This window comes from Rana temporaria, chromosome 2 (assembly GCF_905171775.1).
Source record: "Rana temporaria chromosome 2, aRanTem1.1, whole genome shotgun sequence".
NCBI classification, from domain to species: domain Eukaryota; kingdom Metazoa; phylum Chordata; class Amphibia; order Anura; family Ranidae; genus Rana; species Rana temporaria.
The window spans coordinates 390,994,684-391,011,670 of NC_053490.1; the positions used below are offsets into that span (position 1 = coordinate 390,994,684).

General features: G+C 45.6%; 1 protein-coding gene across 1 annotated transcript in view; it reads right to left on the reverse strand.

Annotated features, from left to right (window-relative positions):
• The window catches only part of RPS6KA1 (ribosomal protein S6 kinase A1), a 255,183-nt gene extending 238,490 nt beyond the window's left edge, over positions 1-16,693 (reverse strand). The window contains exon 1 of the mRNA XM_040338009.1: positions 16,533-16,693. Within this exon, the coding sequence (XP_040193943.1) occupies positions 16,533-16,598 (66 nt within the window). The 5' untranslated portion in view covers positions 16,599-16,693. The remainder of the gene's footprint in view (positions 1-16,532) is intronic.
• Between the last annotated feature and the right edge of the window lie 294 nt (positions 16,694-16,987).

Sequence of the window (16,987 nt, forward strand, 5' to 3'; positions counted from 1 at the left end):
GCCTGCAGTACCTTCCTGCCGAAGGCTTGATCTGCGGCCGACAGCAAGTCCAACCTGTAGTGCCGAATAAAAGTTGAGAAACTGGACCAAGTAGCAGCCTTACAGATCTGATCAGGCGTAGCACCGGCCCTTTCGGCCCAGGAAACTGCGGTTGACCTTGTAGAGTGAGCAGCGATCCCAGAAGGAGGAACTTCTCCTTTTGCTTGATAGGCTTCAGAAATTGCTTGTCTAAGCCATCTACCGAGCGTACTCTTAGAAGCTTTTTCCCCCTTTACGGGAACCGGAGAATACCACAAAAAGAGCGTTTGATTTCCTGAACTCCTTGGTGACGGAAAGGAACTAACAGACATCTCCTTACATCCAGTGTATGGAAAGCTTCTTCTCCTGCATTAGCCGGAACTGAGGAAAATGTTGGTAGAATTATTTCTTGCGACCTATGGAAAGTTGAGGCCACTTTCGGTAGGAAGGCTGGCAAAACTCTAAGGAAGGGTTCCTTAATTGCTAGAGCTTGGAGCTCACTGATTCTCCTTGCTGATGTAATGGCAACTAAAAAAATTGTTTTGAGAACTAAATTTTTTAATGATGCACTCTGTAAAGGTTCAAACGGAGCTCCCGTGAGACCTTGCAAAACAATAGATAAGTCCCAACAAGGGAAAACTTTGAGGGCTATCGGTCTATTTCGAGCCAGAGCCCTAAAAAATCTAGAAATTAAAGTTTCTTTGGATAAAGATCTTTCAAGATAAACTGAGAGAGCCGCTACCTGTGTTTTCAGGGTGCTGGCGGCTAGACCTTTCTCCATTCCTTCATGGAGAAATTCCAGAACTGAAATAGTACTCTTGATTTCGAAATTTTTGGAAGAACACCAAGAGTTAAATTTCTTCCATACCTTGAGGTAGATGGACCTAGTTACCTCTTTTCTACTTGATAGTAGAGTTTTAACTACTTTATCAGAAAGTCCTTTAGATTTTAGAAGGTCTTCTTCAGAAACCAAGCAGTTAGATGTAGCCTGCTTGCTTCCGGATGGCACACAGAGCCCTGTGTCAATAGATCCTTCCTGTATGGTAATCTCCAGGGAGGTTTTGAGGCCAGGTTCAAAAGTGTTGCAAACCAAGGCCTTTTTGGCCAAAAAGGAGCGATCAGGAGCAAGTTGGTGTTTTCCTCCCTGAATTTCCTTAGGACCAGAGGGATTAGTGGAAAAGGGGGAAAGGCGTAACACAGCCGGTAATTCCATGGGTGTGCCAGGGCATCTATCCCCACTGCCTGATCCATTCTGTGAATCGAAAAGAATTCCTGGACCTTCGCATTTTGTTGACTTGAAAACAGGTCCACTTGGGGATGTCCCCATTCCTCCGATATTATATCGAACACCTCCTGGTTCAGACTCCATTCTGCTTCCACCACTCTTTTTCTGCTTAGCAGATCTGCTAGGAGATTTTGTGATCCCTTCAGGTGGACTGCCGATAGGGAGGCCACATTTATTTCCGCCCATGACAGAAGTTGATTGGCTAAGTCCATGAGCCCTTGGCTCCTGGTTCCCCCTTGCTTTAACACATAGACCACTGCTGTCGTATTGTCTGACAGAATCTGTACATGATGTCCTTTGACCTCCTGTTGAAAAGCTATCAGACCCAAATGAATGGCTTTCAATTCTCGCCAATTTGACGATTTTTTTGCCTCTATTTTTGACCACGTGCTTTGAGCGGTTTGACCCTCCAGATGGGCTCCCCAACCCCAGGAGCTTGCATCGGTTGTTAGACGCTTGTCCAGGGGAAAAATCCATGGGAGACCTTTCGTTAGATTGGAAGGGTCCCTCCACCACCATAGTGCTCGTTTCACTTTCGCAGATAGTCTGAAACGTTTTTCGAACGGCACCTGGTGTGACCAGACCTGCAAGATGTTTTTCTGAAGTGGTCTGGAGTGCAGTCTTGCCCACTGGACTGCCGGAATTGTAGCTGTAAGAAGGCCCAGAACTGACATAACTGTTCTGACTGGTACTGAAAGGTTCGTCTGGATCTGACCCACTGCTGAAAAGATTTTGTCTATCTTTTCCTGAGGCAGGAACACTTTTTGCACTACTGAGTTTAGGGTGTAGCCCAGAAACCTCATCTCCTGAGAGGGATCTAGATGCGATTTTTCTAAGTTCAAAATCCAACCTAGATTTTTGAGATGAGTCTGACGTTTGGAGGTTCGTCACAAGCTGATCCCTGGAATCTGCGAAGAATAATAGGCCGTCCAGGTATGGCACGACCGAGATCCCTCTCAGTTTTAGAGGCTCCAGGGCTTCCGCCATAATCTTTGTGAAAACTCTGGGGGAAGATGACAGGCCAAATGGTAGGGCCCTGAATTGGAGATGCCATACTGATGTTCCCAGATTGATGGCCAGGCGAAGGAATTTTTGGGAAGCTGGTGCTATTGGCACATGTAAATAGGCATCCCTTAGGTCCAGGGATGCCATGAAGCAGCCTGGAGACAACAGTTTTGTGATGGAGTAAATTGTGTCCATACGGAAGTGTTTGTACCGTATTGATCTGTTCAGGATCTTTAGATTCAGAATCAACCGGTATTTGCCTGAAGGTTTTTTTACAAGAAATATATGGGAATAAAACCCCCGACCCTCCTGCTGTTTCGGGACCTGGACAATGACTTCTTGTTGAATCAGATCCTGTAAAAGGTTCATCATGGCCGAAGCCTTTTCTTGGTCTCTTGGAAGGGCTGTAATGTAAAACCTGCTTGGCGGACATTCCGAGAATTCCAGTTTGTAACCTTGTGAAATGATGTTCTTTACGAAAGGACTTGTGGATATTTGACTCCACTGAGGGAGAAAGGATGACAGTCTTCCCCCTACTGGAGTAGTTTCGTCATTTGTCTTTAGGGGTTTGATCTGGAGGAGATCTGAAGAGAACCCCACCTCTTCCCCTACCCTTTTGAGGAATCCAACGTTTTTTGTTGACATCTTCTCTATTTTTGTAGGGTTGTTGAACAGCACGAAAATTCTTTTTAAACGTCTGTTTCTTCTTGGCTGGGAAAGCCTTCTTTTTATCGGCCGTTCTATCTAAGACTGTTTCCAGGTCTGGCCCAAAAAGAAAATCCCCTGAAAAAGGGATGCCACAAAGTTTAATCTTTGAGGCTGTATCCCCTGACCACGTTTTTAGCCAGACTGCACGCCTAGCTGAATTGACAAGTGCTGAGGATCTGGCTGCCATTTTAATTGATTCGGCTGATGCATCAGCCATGTACTTAATTGCATTAGGGATTAGAGGAAAGGAGTCTAAAAGGTCTTTCCTATGGGTGCCTGCTTCAATGTGGCCCTTCAGTTTCTCTACCCAGCATTCCAGGTTTCTTGCTACCACCGTGGAAGCCATGGCTGGTTTAAGGCTGGCGGATGCGGAGTCCCAAGCTTTTTTAAGGAGAGCATCTGCTCTTTTGTCCATCGCATCTTTCAAGACCCCCATGTCTTCAAAGGCCAGATCTGTCCTTCTAGAAACCTGTGAAAAGGCAGCATCCACTCTGGGTTTCTTATTCCAAACCTCGGTTTCTTTATTTTCAAAGGGAAATCTTCTCTTAAGAGATTTAGGTAGGAAGGGACCTTTTTCCGGGTCTTTCCATTCTTTCTTAACTGTGTCAGATAACACTTTATGAACAGGAAAAACTCTATGTTTGGAGTCATCCATACCCTGGTACATTTTATCATGGACTGATAGTTGTACTCTTTCCTCCTGAATATCAAGGGTAGTGTAGATTGCACCTAAAAGTTCATCCACATCCTCCAGGGATAATTTATATTTAGAGGTTCTGCTTGCATCCTCTTCTTCAGAGTCTATAAGTGAGGGAAGAGTACTTGTCCCTTCATCCCCAGAGTCCACCACTACTGGCCTGGAGGTGGAAGCTCTTGGGCTTGCTGGTGGTTGCTGGGGCTCAGTATGGACCGAACTCTGTACTAGCATGGATTTAACTGAACTAAGTGAGTCCGAGAGTTCCCTGACAGATGAAAATAATTCTTTAATTTGTTGAGAAGATTCCTCTTCAACTAGGTCTTTAATACATGATCTACACATGGCTTTCTGCCAAGAGTCTCTCAAAGGGTTTTTACAGGAAGGACATTTCCTTTGGCTTGGTGGATTTGCTGGTTTAGATTTACTAGCAGTTTTCTCCTGAAACGAGAAATTAAACTGATTTAAATCAAAGCTCTATTAGCTAAGCAAGGGAAACCACCACCGTGCTAATACCACCACCAGAGTGAAAAATGTCCCCTTTAAGAAGAAAGATAAAACATAGCAACCACCAGAGTTTCTGCTAGATGGCCCAGCACAAGCTTCCATCAGAGCAGAGCAGGCTCCCATAAGGAGGAAAACAACAAAACACAACAATAGTAAGCCCATAAGGATAAGAATAAAGGCACCATTGTACCCCTCTTACCTGGGCCTGACCGGTGCTGACGGCGCCTGCATCCGCCATCGCTGTAACTCTTTCCTCCATTGCAGAGAGACAGCTGTAGAGGAAAACGCTGGGTTTTTGAGTTTCCCGGGCTCCGCGTCATCAATAGGAGCCGGAAACGGAAGCGCCGGTCAGAGAACCCGCCCTCTAGTCCCTGCGTTCCAGGCGCCAGGAGCCACGAGCGCCACGCCTCCACAGGAAACGCCGCGTCGCCGGCGTGACGTCACCCGCCAGACCGGGACCCGGAACAGACATGCAGGACATGTTTCTTGAAAGAAACGGTACCTGCCCGACCACCGGGGTCAAAACCTGCGGACTCCGGGCACCAGACGCAGCATCCCCTATGGATCCTAAAGCTCCCGTGAGCAGGCGAGACCAGAGGACTCCGGAGCATCCCCCCTTAAAGGTACAGTGGAGGAGCTGGGATGGTTCAGTCACAACCTTACCAAAAAGGCAAAACAATGAGGGAAAAGCCTGTCTCCAGCCTTGGAGAGAACGCAGCTCCCTGGCTCCAACCTGATGCTTCCACCATGGCGGAGGAAACACAATAACTGAAGCCATGGTGGAAGAGGAGGGATTTAAAGCCTGTGGGTGTTTCCTACAGAAGAGGCGGAGCTGCGCTCTCTCCAAGGTTGTCCTGAAAGGCGATTTGAGAAAAACTGACAGGGGTTATAATCACTCTCAAAAATGTTTTTCCTTTAGTTATACTTTAGGAGTGTCGCACTTTATTATACAGTGGGGAAATCATTTGATCTCCTGCAGATTTTGTAAGTTTGTCCACTTATAAATAAATGTCTCTAATTTTATCATAGGTGTATTTTAAATGATAGAGAATATCCACAAAAAAACAGAAAACAAAACAAAAAAACAAAAACACACACACCGGTTGCAGTTCAGTGAGTAAAATAAGTATTTGATTCCCAAGCAAAAACATGACTTAGTACTTGGTGGGGAAACCCCTTGTTGGCAAGCACAGAGATAAGATGTTTCCTGTAGTTGGTTACCAGGTATGCATACATCTCAGGGGTGGATTTTGGTCCACTCTTTACAGATCTTCTTAAATCCTTAAGGTCTCTTGGCTGTCAGTTGGCAACGCAAAGTTTCAGCTCCCTCCATACATTTTTCTATAGGATTAAGGTCTGGAGACAATCTTGAACCTGCCGTCTTTTGACAGTTTTTGACAGACAGCGGCTCTCCTTTCATAAACTGAAACATTGTAAACACAGTTTACGATGTTTCAGTTATGTGAATGAACAGTCAGTGATCACTGACTCTGTACATTCGGAAAAGGTAGGAGCAGGATTTGTCGGCTCAATAACACAAACGTTTTTAAAAAAAAACGTTTGTGTGTTATTGAGCCATGCTTGCCTTCTCTGACTACATTAATTGCAGCCTCACTGTGCCACTGTGAAAAAATAGCAGATCATTTTTTTTTTTATCTGCCATTTTTTCATTAGGAAAGTGCTGGTCAGTCTCAGTTAGTTACCCCCCCCCCCCCCGAATACAGCCATTTAACACAAACAAAGTTAAATCTTCATTTCATACAAGTTCTGTGCGGCTAGTGCTTACTTTTTTATCAGGGTACGCTGCTACTAGGTTCCTCCTAGGCAGGCAGTGTGATTAGTCTGACTCTGTGTCACAGTCTCCGACACAGCTCCTGGCCTGCCCAGCGCTCAGAGTCCTCCCTCACCTCCGGCCGTGACGTCACGCCGCTGGACTAGACCAAAAGACTCCCCCATAGGGGGGGGGGGGGGGGGGGGGGGGGGAGTCCAAAAAACAGGAAATGAGCTAGGAGGAATCCGGTGGAGCGCGATCGGCAGTCGGCACGTAATTTGTACAGTGCGGGTGCCGCTGCCCGCGCTATGTACATGTCTGGCGGCCAGCGTGTGTGTCTGGCAGGCTGTGTATGCATTAGAACTGTGCCCCCTTGTAAACGAAATGGTCCCGCCCACGGCGTTCATTATCGGCAATTTTAATGTGTTTCGGCAGGGACCCAAAAATGCCGTTTTCGGCCGATATGTATCGGCCACCGATATATCGGTGCATCCCTAATATATATATATATATATATATATATATATATATATATATATATATTTATTTCTGTCTGTGTCCCGTTGGAGATGTACCATCACTTCCTGTCTGTTGAAATAGTTGTCACTGCAAACCGAAAGGGCATATTTATAAAGCAGTGAATGTGACTTTCACCAAATATTCCGTGGTGATGAATCAATCATGGTCATGTAAAAAACACACCCACAGCAGCAAATGTTTCGTGAAAGTTCAATACACCGCTTTATAAGCATACCACTAAATGAAGCGGAATCCCTCCAAGGAAGCCACAAATAGCTGTAAAAACCTGACTGGGGTTGTAATCCTTTCCCACTCCAGCAAATACTAAAGAAAGATTCGGCTGGACACATGCAAGTCCCACATATATTAAAGATTCTTGTACAATGCTATAATATCTTGGGTACAATCTGAAGGGAACATTTCCATTGCGTATAAGAAGCCCATTTCTCAAGTTCAGGCAAATCCAGACACATCTGCCTTTTGCATTTGTCAGCATTAGTGGAAATCTTGAGGAATTAGGAAAATTATTGGAGTCATCAGTTCAGAGTGGTAAATATTTATTAATGGCACCTTTGGCAAAAGGCAACATGCTTACTGAAAAAACACTGCTGCTCAGCAAAATCAGTTACCGGTAATATTATAAACACAAGGGTACAATATGCAATGACAGTCCTACACCAAGGGCTTCTATATATTTTACAAATCCTCCCAGTGGCCATACCACGTTCTTTTCCCTTAGTGACAAAGGCAGAGTTCCTGAACCTTCTCTGGGGCCGCAAAACAAAGCAAGTTTTGTATCAGCTCATTGCCCTACCCAAGGAAATAGGAGTTATTTGTTTTCCAGCCCTTAAAATGTTGTGCAGTTCATATGTCCCATATGTTAGATTGGATTAAACACAAACCAGAGAAGGGCTGGGTACATCTGGAACAAGATATGTCACCACTTCCACTGCAGACACTACCTTGGCATAATATACCCCTTCTGGAGGTTAAATTGCACCCTATTATAGGTACTACAATGGTGCTCCTGGCCAAAACGGGCTGCCTAGGGTCTTCTGTAGTAACACTCACATGTCCCAGATAATAGGCACCCAGGAATTTATCCCAGGCTTTTAGGACAGAAGATTTAATTATTTTTTCCGAACCAATCAATTTTGGGTGCAGCATTTCCTGCTGAGAGGCAGACGACGATCCATTCCAGAGATCTAGGCCATGATCCACCATGCAAATAAGACATTTCCCCCTACCCTCTGAAATGGGAGCGAGAACTAGACAAGACCCTGACTCCCACACAGTGAGACCAGGTCCGTTCCTCCCTCACCAGCAGGTATCAGAAAACAGACTGTTGACACAGTGGTATAGGACTCTTGCCACATCTTTTGGTCATACCCTCCTGGGAGGACATCAGACTGCCGTTTCATAAACCTACCGATATATCTTTGGAGGTACAGTGGGGATCGAAAGTTTGGGCACCCCCAGGTAAAAATTTGTATTAATGTGCATAACGAAGCCAAGGAAAGATGGAAAAAATCTCCAAAAAGGCATCAAATTACAGATTAGACATTCTTATAATGTGTCAAAAAAAGTTAGATTTTATTTCCATCATTTGCACTTTCAAAATTACAGAAAACAAAAAAAATGGCGTCTGCCAAAGTTTGGGCACCCTGCAGAGTTAATATCTTGTACTGCCCCCTTTGGCAAGTATCAAAGCTTGTAAACGCCTAAAAAGTTATATTTTAACCTCATCGGTCCACAGAACTTGTTTCCAAAATGCATCAGGCTTGTCTATATATGTTCATTTGCAAAGTTAAAACGCTGATTGTTGTGGTGAGGACGTAGAAGAGGATTTCTTCTGATGACTCTTCCATGAAGACCATATTTGTACAAGTATCTCTTTATAGTGGAATAGTGTACCACAACTCCAGTGTCTGCCAGATCTTTCTGGAGGGATTGTGCAGGCAAACGTGGGTTTTGAATTGCTTTTCTCACAATCCTGCGAGCTGTTCTGTCTGATATTTTTCTTGGTCTTCCAGATCTTGCTTTAACTTCCACTGTTCCTGATGACTGCCATTTCTTAATTACATGCCAAAACAGAGGATATTGACATCTGAAAACGCTTTGCCATCTTCTTATAGCCTTCTCCAGCTTTGTGAGCGTCAACTATTTTCAGTTTCAGTTTTCTAGACAACTGCTTAGAAGAACCCATGGTGCCGATTGTTGTCAGATGAGTCTGGGCATTTAAAACCTTTGAGATTGACATCACCTGGTCTTCCCAGACGATGATTGAGAACAATCTATGAGACTGGAAGGTCTCAGCTTTGCAAAGGGGGCAGTGCATGCTATAAATTCTGCAGGGTGCCCAAACTTTTGCAGACGCCATTTTTTTGTTTTCTGTAATTTTGAAAGTGTAAATGATGGAAATAAAATCCAACTTTTTTTTGACACATTATAGAATGTCTAATCTGTAATTTGATGCCTTTGATGTCTTTCCTTGGCTTTGTTATGCACATTAATACTATTTTTTACCTGGGGTGCACAAACTTTCGATCCCCACTGTATGTCCAGAGACATTCCTACTACACATTACCCCACTCTCTAGACAAGGTACAATAAATCCCTCAAGATCCACCTGCTCAATGACTCCAGGGTTTGCATTCCACAAAAATGGAAAACTACGGACTCAATTACTGTCAATTGATCAATGGATAGCTGTGGTAAACAAGATTTTATGAAATTGAAAGCCTAACAGTAGTTATAAAATGTAAAGAACAATTCTGTAAAACATGGCATTATTGGTCCATATATAGAATTTATATATCCCAGAAAAAAAATGTTATTTGGCTTAAAGTGATACTAAAGTCTCTTTAAAAAAACAAAAAACAAAACATGATATATTTACATGCTCGGTGTAGTGGTTTTGCACAGAGCAGCCCAGATTCTCCTCTTCTCGGGTCCCTCCCTCCTGCTAAGTGCCACCACAGCAAGCAGTTTGCTATGGGGCACCCCAGCCGAGCCGCAGATCCCTGTATCTATTCAGACACTGAGCCGTGGCCCGGCCCTGTCCCTTTCTCTCCTCATTGTCTGATTGAAGTGGGAGCACTCTGTCTTTCTTGGCTGTCATTTGCTATTTTTGGAATAAAATCATTGGAACGTTCCTGTGGTGTGCAGCCATTCTTTTCTTCCAATTGATCATCAGTGGCGAGCCATGGCTTGCAACCAGCGCCTCCGGACTGTAGTGACTGCTCATCTGGAGCGGTGTCTTCCTTGGAGGGGAGTCCTGAGCAGCTGAACACTCATGCAACATCGCTGGATCTAGATGGGGGTCATGCAAGTATTAGAGGGGCTGAGGTGCATGGAAGATTTTTTATCTTAACGCATAGAATGCATTAAGATTAAAAAAAAAAAACTTCTGCTTGTACAACCAGTTTAAGCCTTACTTTACCAGACCCCCACCTACATACCAGTTCTAAGTGTTTAGAAATATTGCATTTTGGGGGTTTCATTTGCACTGCCGTCTTTCATGTGGTCAGATTTCTAATGTCCTAAGACAGATCAAATGTTTTTGATGTGAACTTATTTTTCCTTAGTTCTCACTGCTGTGTGATATGTGTAATTTCATTGTTCCGCCTGTTATGCAGGCTATTTTTCGGTGGAATGTGCCATGTGCTTTGCTAAAGAGCAAAATAAAAAGTAACAATGAAAAAAAAAAAAAAAAAAAATTAGGCAAATTGTTTGTTGGTGATCAGCCATTTGACCCTCAATAAGCTGAACCCCAACTATACCATACACACACACACTTCAATGTTATAGCTAAAGATCCAAGTAAAGAGGTCTTCGTTATGTCTGGTGTATAAGAAATAAATAAAAGTTACCGTATTTTCCGGTGTATAAGGCGACTGGGCGTATAAGACGACCCCCTAATTTTACATTTTTTTTTAAGATTTTTTTGCCTGTACTCACCGTATAAGACGAGCCCCCTTCCTAGGCTTCATATTTCTTCCTTTTGGAGCCATATCTTTCTTCATTCTTGCTGGAGCCAATCACGGTGAGCAATGTATTATATTAATGAATACAAAGCCTGCTTGGATTGATAGACGCTGTCACATTATCAGCCCACGCCTCTCTGACTCTCGAAGCCAATCCGGATAGGCTACTGTATGTAGCCTGCTCGGATTGGCAGAGGTTGTTACTCCAATCCGAGCAGGCTCTGTATTCATTTGAATACATCGCTCACTGGGATTGGTTAAACAGTATATACTGTATGAAGCCGAAGCTACATACAGTATTACCGCACATCCAGCAGGCATCCGAGCAGCTGACCCGGCGTATAAGACGACCCCTACTTTTTGGCCAGTTTTTCTAAGTGTAAAAGGTAGTCTTATACGCCAGCAAATACAGTACCTTTAAAGGGTTACTATAGGAAAAAGTTTTAAATTATTTAAAACAACAAACATGTTATACTTACCTCCACTGTGAAGTTTGTTTTGCACAGAGTGGCCCCGATCCACGTCTTCTGGGGTCCCTCGGAAGCCGTCTCTGGTCCTCCTAGCAAGAACTCACCACAGTCATGCGAGAGAGCTCGCATGGTGGCGCGTCCTTGCGGGCGCGCTCCCGTGATACAGCGAGTGGCCATAGCCGCTCACTGTATCACTCGGCCCCGCCCCCCGGCGCGCCGCGTCACTGGCCAATGGCTGCGCTGCTCTCAATCCATCCGCTCCAGCCAATCAGCGGCAAGGCTGAGCGGCGAAGAGGATCTCGGGACCGAGCGCAGGACTTTCGAGGGGTCAGGTAAGTAAAACGGGGGCTCGGGGGGGCATCATCATCAGATGTTTTTTCACCTTAATGCATAGATTGCATTAAGGTGAAAACAAAAAAAAAATCTTTACAACTCCTTTAAGGTTTATGCCACGTCTAGATAGAAGCTTTGTAGTGTAGGGCTTCATGTATACATGGCCTACTTTGACCTCCGGCTGCAGGAAAACACAAAACGGCAGTGGTAAAAACTTTACTGAACACGATTCTTCCGCGTACAGGAGAGTTAGGTTGAAGCTCCCCTAAACACAGCAGCTCCAAAACTCTTGCAAAAGCCTAATTCCGCGTACACACGATCATTTTTCTGCATGAAAAAAAACGTGTTTTTTTCCAACTTCATCATTAAAACGACATTGCCCACACACTATCATTTTTTAAAAATGCTCTAGCAAAGCTTAACAGAACCAGATTCATTTTAAAAACAAAACACTGCCCTGGATTTGTTTGTTTTTGTTGTGTTGGCTCTTTACTTCACATAAACATGAAACCAGTTTAAAAACGAAAATGAAACTACAGGCACATTATATGATTGAATTTAATCATTTTTAAAAGGAATCAGTTAAGTTTTATGTTTCTATACCCTGTAAACAGTCATTTCAGCAAAAACATTTTTTTCCTTTAGTGATCCTTTAAGTTGAGTTTAGGAACCTTAAAAAAACAAAAAAAGCTCCTTGAAACTCAAGTATAACCACTTCAGCCCCGAACCATTTGGCTGCCAAATGACCAGGCGACTTTTTGCGATTCGGCACTGCGTGGCTTTAACTGACAATTGCATGGTCCGTTGTTCCCATATAAAATTTATGCCATTTTTTCCACACAAATACAGCTTTCTTTTGGTGGTATTTGATCATCTCTGTGATTTTTATTTTTTGCGCTATAAACAAAAGAAGAGCGACAATTTTGAAAGAAAATAAATAAATAAAAAAAACACACGCCATTTTCCTCAGTTTAGACCGATATGTATTCTTCTACATATGTTTGGTAAAAAATAAAACAATAAGTGTATATTTATTGCTTTTTGCAAAAGTTATTGCGTCTACAAAGTAGGGGGTAGTTTTATGGCATTTTTATTATTATTTTTTTTACTAGTAATGGCAGCGATCTGCGATTTTTATCATGAATGCAACTTTATGGCAAACACATCGGACACTTGACACATTTTTGCGACCATTGTCATTTATACAGCGAACAGTGCTATAAAAATGGGGTTAAACACGAGGGGGCACTAAGGGGTTAAGTGTGTCCCAGGGAGTGATTCTAACTATGAGGGGGCGTGGCTACGAGTGACACATCAGTGATCTCTGCTCCCGATCAAAGGGAGCAGAGATCACTGTCCTGTCACTAGGAAGAACAGGGAAATGCCGTGTTTACATCGGCATCTCCCCGCTCTTCCTCTGCCGACCGCAATCGCAGGCCGCCTGGGAACATAGAGTTCCCAGGACAAGCAGGCGCACTTACGAGGCATGCAGCAGGTGGGCGCACGCCCCCTGGGCGGTGAATTCAAAGGGACATACAGGTATGCCCATTTGCCTGTCCATGCCATTCTGCCGACGTATATCAGTGTGCGGCGGTCGGGAAGTGGTTAAGAGCTGAAGAGTACATGAAGATGCATAGAATTAAAGCAGAGTTCCACCCAAAAAATAAAACTTCCCCTTACATGCCACATATGTTTTTGGGGGGATACCTGGTATTGACAGGTATTTCCTGTTTATGTTGTCTCACCACCTAGGCGACTCCTCCTCTTCCCTTAAGTGGCCCCTCCCTCTCTGCAATCTTCAGGGACACGTCACAGGTGCCAGAAGATTGCATGTGCACCCGGCTGTGAAGCCACAAGCTGTCACCGGTGGGTGCCCACACTTGCAATGCCGGCACCACAGAGAGGAGCGAGGCTTCAGGCAGCCGTATCGCTGGACTGTGGGACAGGCGAGTGTGTTTATTAAAAGTCAGCAGCTACACTTTTTTTAGCTGCCGACTTTTAATAAACTTACAAACGAGTGGAACTCCGCTTTCAGATAAAAAAAAAACTTCTGTCTCTACAACCCCTTTAAATTATTTTGCAGAACGCCTTGCATGAATAGTTTACAAAATACCCAGAATTCTGTGAATAGATAAGGGGAGGGGGGGTAGAAATAACACTAGTGCTTTAGTGTAGGATTGCCACAGTGGACCCAATTTCTGCGCTATGCGGCATGAATTTTATACTACGAAGCGGTGATCCAGACACGGCATAACATTAGGGGTAACTTTTTAAACAATGGAAATGACAAAAACTTTGTAATTGAAGTTTTACTCCATGCAGAATTCAAACGAGCCCTTTCAGTACTGTGGTGTCAGCACTCTATTGTCCTCTGCGTTTTCTTCTCTTGGTCTTTGGCTAGGTTCACACTTGTGTGTAAATCGCATGCTTTCCCACAACAAAAAGTGCGCTGCTGCTAGCAGACGTTTGAGGATGCCATTAATTCTCAATGACACCCCCACACATTGAAAACCGAAGAGTACAGATGGGATATGCATAGCACTATGCGGTTTCCCTGCAGCAGCGATTTTAGAAAAAGGTGTAGGGACCTTTTCCCTGCGTTTCTGAATAATGAGCTGCTGTGCCCACACAAACAGGACCGGAAGGAAATGGTGTGAACCTAGACTTCCTTTTGAGTTGGACTCTTCAGCTCCAGGATTGGTTGGGCAGTGTTGAGGTCACTCCCACACAAGCGCACAGGAGACATGCCATAAATGTGTGGAGAGCTGTGCATGCGCACCTTAGTGCGCATTAAAACTGACAGGCAGGGAAGAACAGTAATCAGCATCAGTCATTTTTTGGATTGTGGTAAGAAACCATAAAATCTGAAAGGCCGAGCAAGAGTAAAAATGCAGCCACCGTGCACAGTGTTTCCCCGGTAGGGAAACTTTGTTAATGACGCCCTCTACGAAACGCTGCGGGCGTCATTAACAGAGTTCACCTATCGGGAAAAAAAACTGTGCATGGTGGCTGCATTTTTACTCTTGTTCGGCCTTTCAGATGTTCTGGTTCCTTTCCACAACCTGCGGGAGGGATTCAATGCGGGAACCAGTGCTGGAACCGTACTAGATCGCACATATGTGAACCCAGGGTAAGGGTTATACATCAGGGCTTGACAAGTTTGGAAGAAGGAAAATCACCGCTCAAGGTGGGTCTGCTATAGGGTCATACACAGGTGTAGGATTCCAAGGGTGCTGGCAGTGCACTAGGCAAGCATTGGCGTAAAATGAAGGATGGATGGCCGCACTCCAAACCAAACAGGTTGTCTTTATTTAAACGAACAGCAAAAACATACCGGATCACAGCAACAGAAACAGGGGGATAACCGACGTTTCGCACTGACTTAGTGCTTATTCATGGCTTGACAAGTTTGCTTGGAATCTAGGAGCCAGCTAAAAAAAGTTAGGAGCCAGGAATGCACCCCATCCCGCCAAGCTCAGTTACAGAAGCAAACGCATATGTGAGTAGCGCCCGCATATGAAAGCGGTGTTCAAACTACACATGTGAGGTATAGCCGCAATTGTATTGTTTGCTTTGTGTGAAGTCCCTGGTGTTTCTACCAGTCCCTCTGCTTTAAAAAAAAAAAAAAAACTGACCACGCTAAGCAGAATACATCGTGGTCAGTTCTCTAACTGTGCTGGGAGCTCAGGCTCTCCTCCAATGATAGACTTGTTCTAAAACACCTCCCCTGCACAGCCTTTCACTGGGAAGGTTTGTGTACTGCTGTTTTTCCTACCGTCTGTCCGTGTTCCCCCGATCCGCTCTGCAGACGGATGGAAAAATAGGATTTTCCTCCATCTGCAGAATTGGAGCATTGCGGACACCGATGAGATCGGGTGTCAGCGGATGTTCATCCTCTGACACCCGCTATCTCATAGGGATTAATGTATGTCCTTTTTTCATCCGTAAACGGATGGATGAAAAAGCGGACATACGGTCCGCATGTGTGAAAGGGGCCCAATTCACGTTTAAAAACATCAGTTTGCCGCATTTACATGCTGCATTTAAACAAAACGCAGCTAGAAACTACTGTAAACAACCCTGTGTACATGTACTGATAATATAACAGAGGAGAATTTAGGGGCAGTTGAAGAAAATGCCCAACTGCTCCTAAACGTCCATTTACCAGCAGCAGTGTACATGAGGCCTAAGGGGCAGCCCGATCGCCTGCCTAAAAGGGAGTTGGGGGGGCGGCCCGATCGACTGCCTAAAAGGGAGTTGGGGGGGGGGGGGGGCGGCCCGATCGCCTGCCTAAAAGGGAGTGGGGGGCGGCACGATCGCCTGCCTAAAGGGGAGTGGGGGGGGGGGCGGCCCGATCGCCTGCCTAAAAGGGAGTTGGGTGGGGGGCTGGCCCGATCGCCTGCCTAAAAGGGAGTTGGGTGGGGGGCTGGCCCGAACGCCTGCCTAAAAGGGAGTTGGGTGGGGGGCTGGCCCGAACGCCTGCCTAAAAGGGAGTTGGGGGGCACAATCACCTGCCTAAAAGGGAGTGGTGGGGGCGGCCCAATCGTCAGCCTAAAAGGGAGTGGTGGGGGCAGCACGATCACCTGCCTAAAAGGGAGAGGGGGGCGGCCTGAACGCCTGCCTAAAAGGGAGTGGGGGGGGGGGGGGCGGCACGATCACCTGCCTAAAAGGGAGTGGGGGGGGGGGGGGTTGATAATCAGTGGAGGACATTCTGATCACCAGCTACCAATGTAAGAGCCATCATTGTATTTGCCCCATTGATGGAATTTTAGCACAGGTTCCCCAAGCCCTGAATATGACTTTCAGGGGGATAAACAGGCTGGGAAAGGCGGCTTTATAGTGAAGCTGCTTTCTGCATTCCATATGATGTACAGCACTTCTAGTAGAAGAGCCACCTGTTGCTGTCCGTGCAATTCACCATCACTGTACACGGATATTGCCCCTCAGTGCCCGCACACCCTGCCCTCCGCACACATAGTGCCGCTCCGTCCATGCTATCATTCCACTGATAACCCCGAGGAGCGGAGAGCACTGCCAGGTCCAATCACTGCTGTCCGCTCCCCTGACTGGGATAAGCGCGGCTGCTCAGTGAGGCGATAAGACGAGCACCTATGGTGAGCACATGATATGCAGACAAGTGACAGGAGGTGTACACAGCGCTCCTACTACATGCCCCCCTCAGTGGAGGTAAGTGCCGGACAGTACACTCCACCGACTCACAGCACCGCTCACTTACCTCTGTGTCCTCGGGCACCAGTTCCACATTATTGGGCCACAGTTCAGCCAATTGTGCGAGCGGCATGTTGTACGGACCCAGCGGTAGCGCTCTTCCCTCTCACAACACTCCAGAGCCACTGTGCCCGCGCGACTCCGCCCCTCCCTCACTGCTAGCGCGGCCCGTACCGCCCTCCCTGCCGCCAATTCGACACCCGCGAGAAATTTGCAGTGGATTGGTGTCCGGCATAAGAGGGGCGTTGCCTAACGGTAAGCTCCCCCCAAGCCCGCAGGTAAATCTTCCTTTCTTGACTTGGCAATGTGTAAAGGGGAAGCTCATAGGACTTGTGTAGACGCCATCTGGTGGCAAGACGTTTTTTGGACCTGCCTGTATCAGCGGATGTTCAAATAACAATCTATTATAACTTATAAAATGTATCAATTAACACAAGTGTCTAAAACAAACTTTGTCTCAAC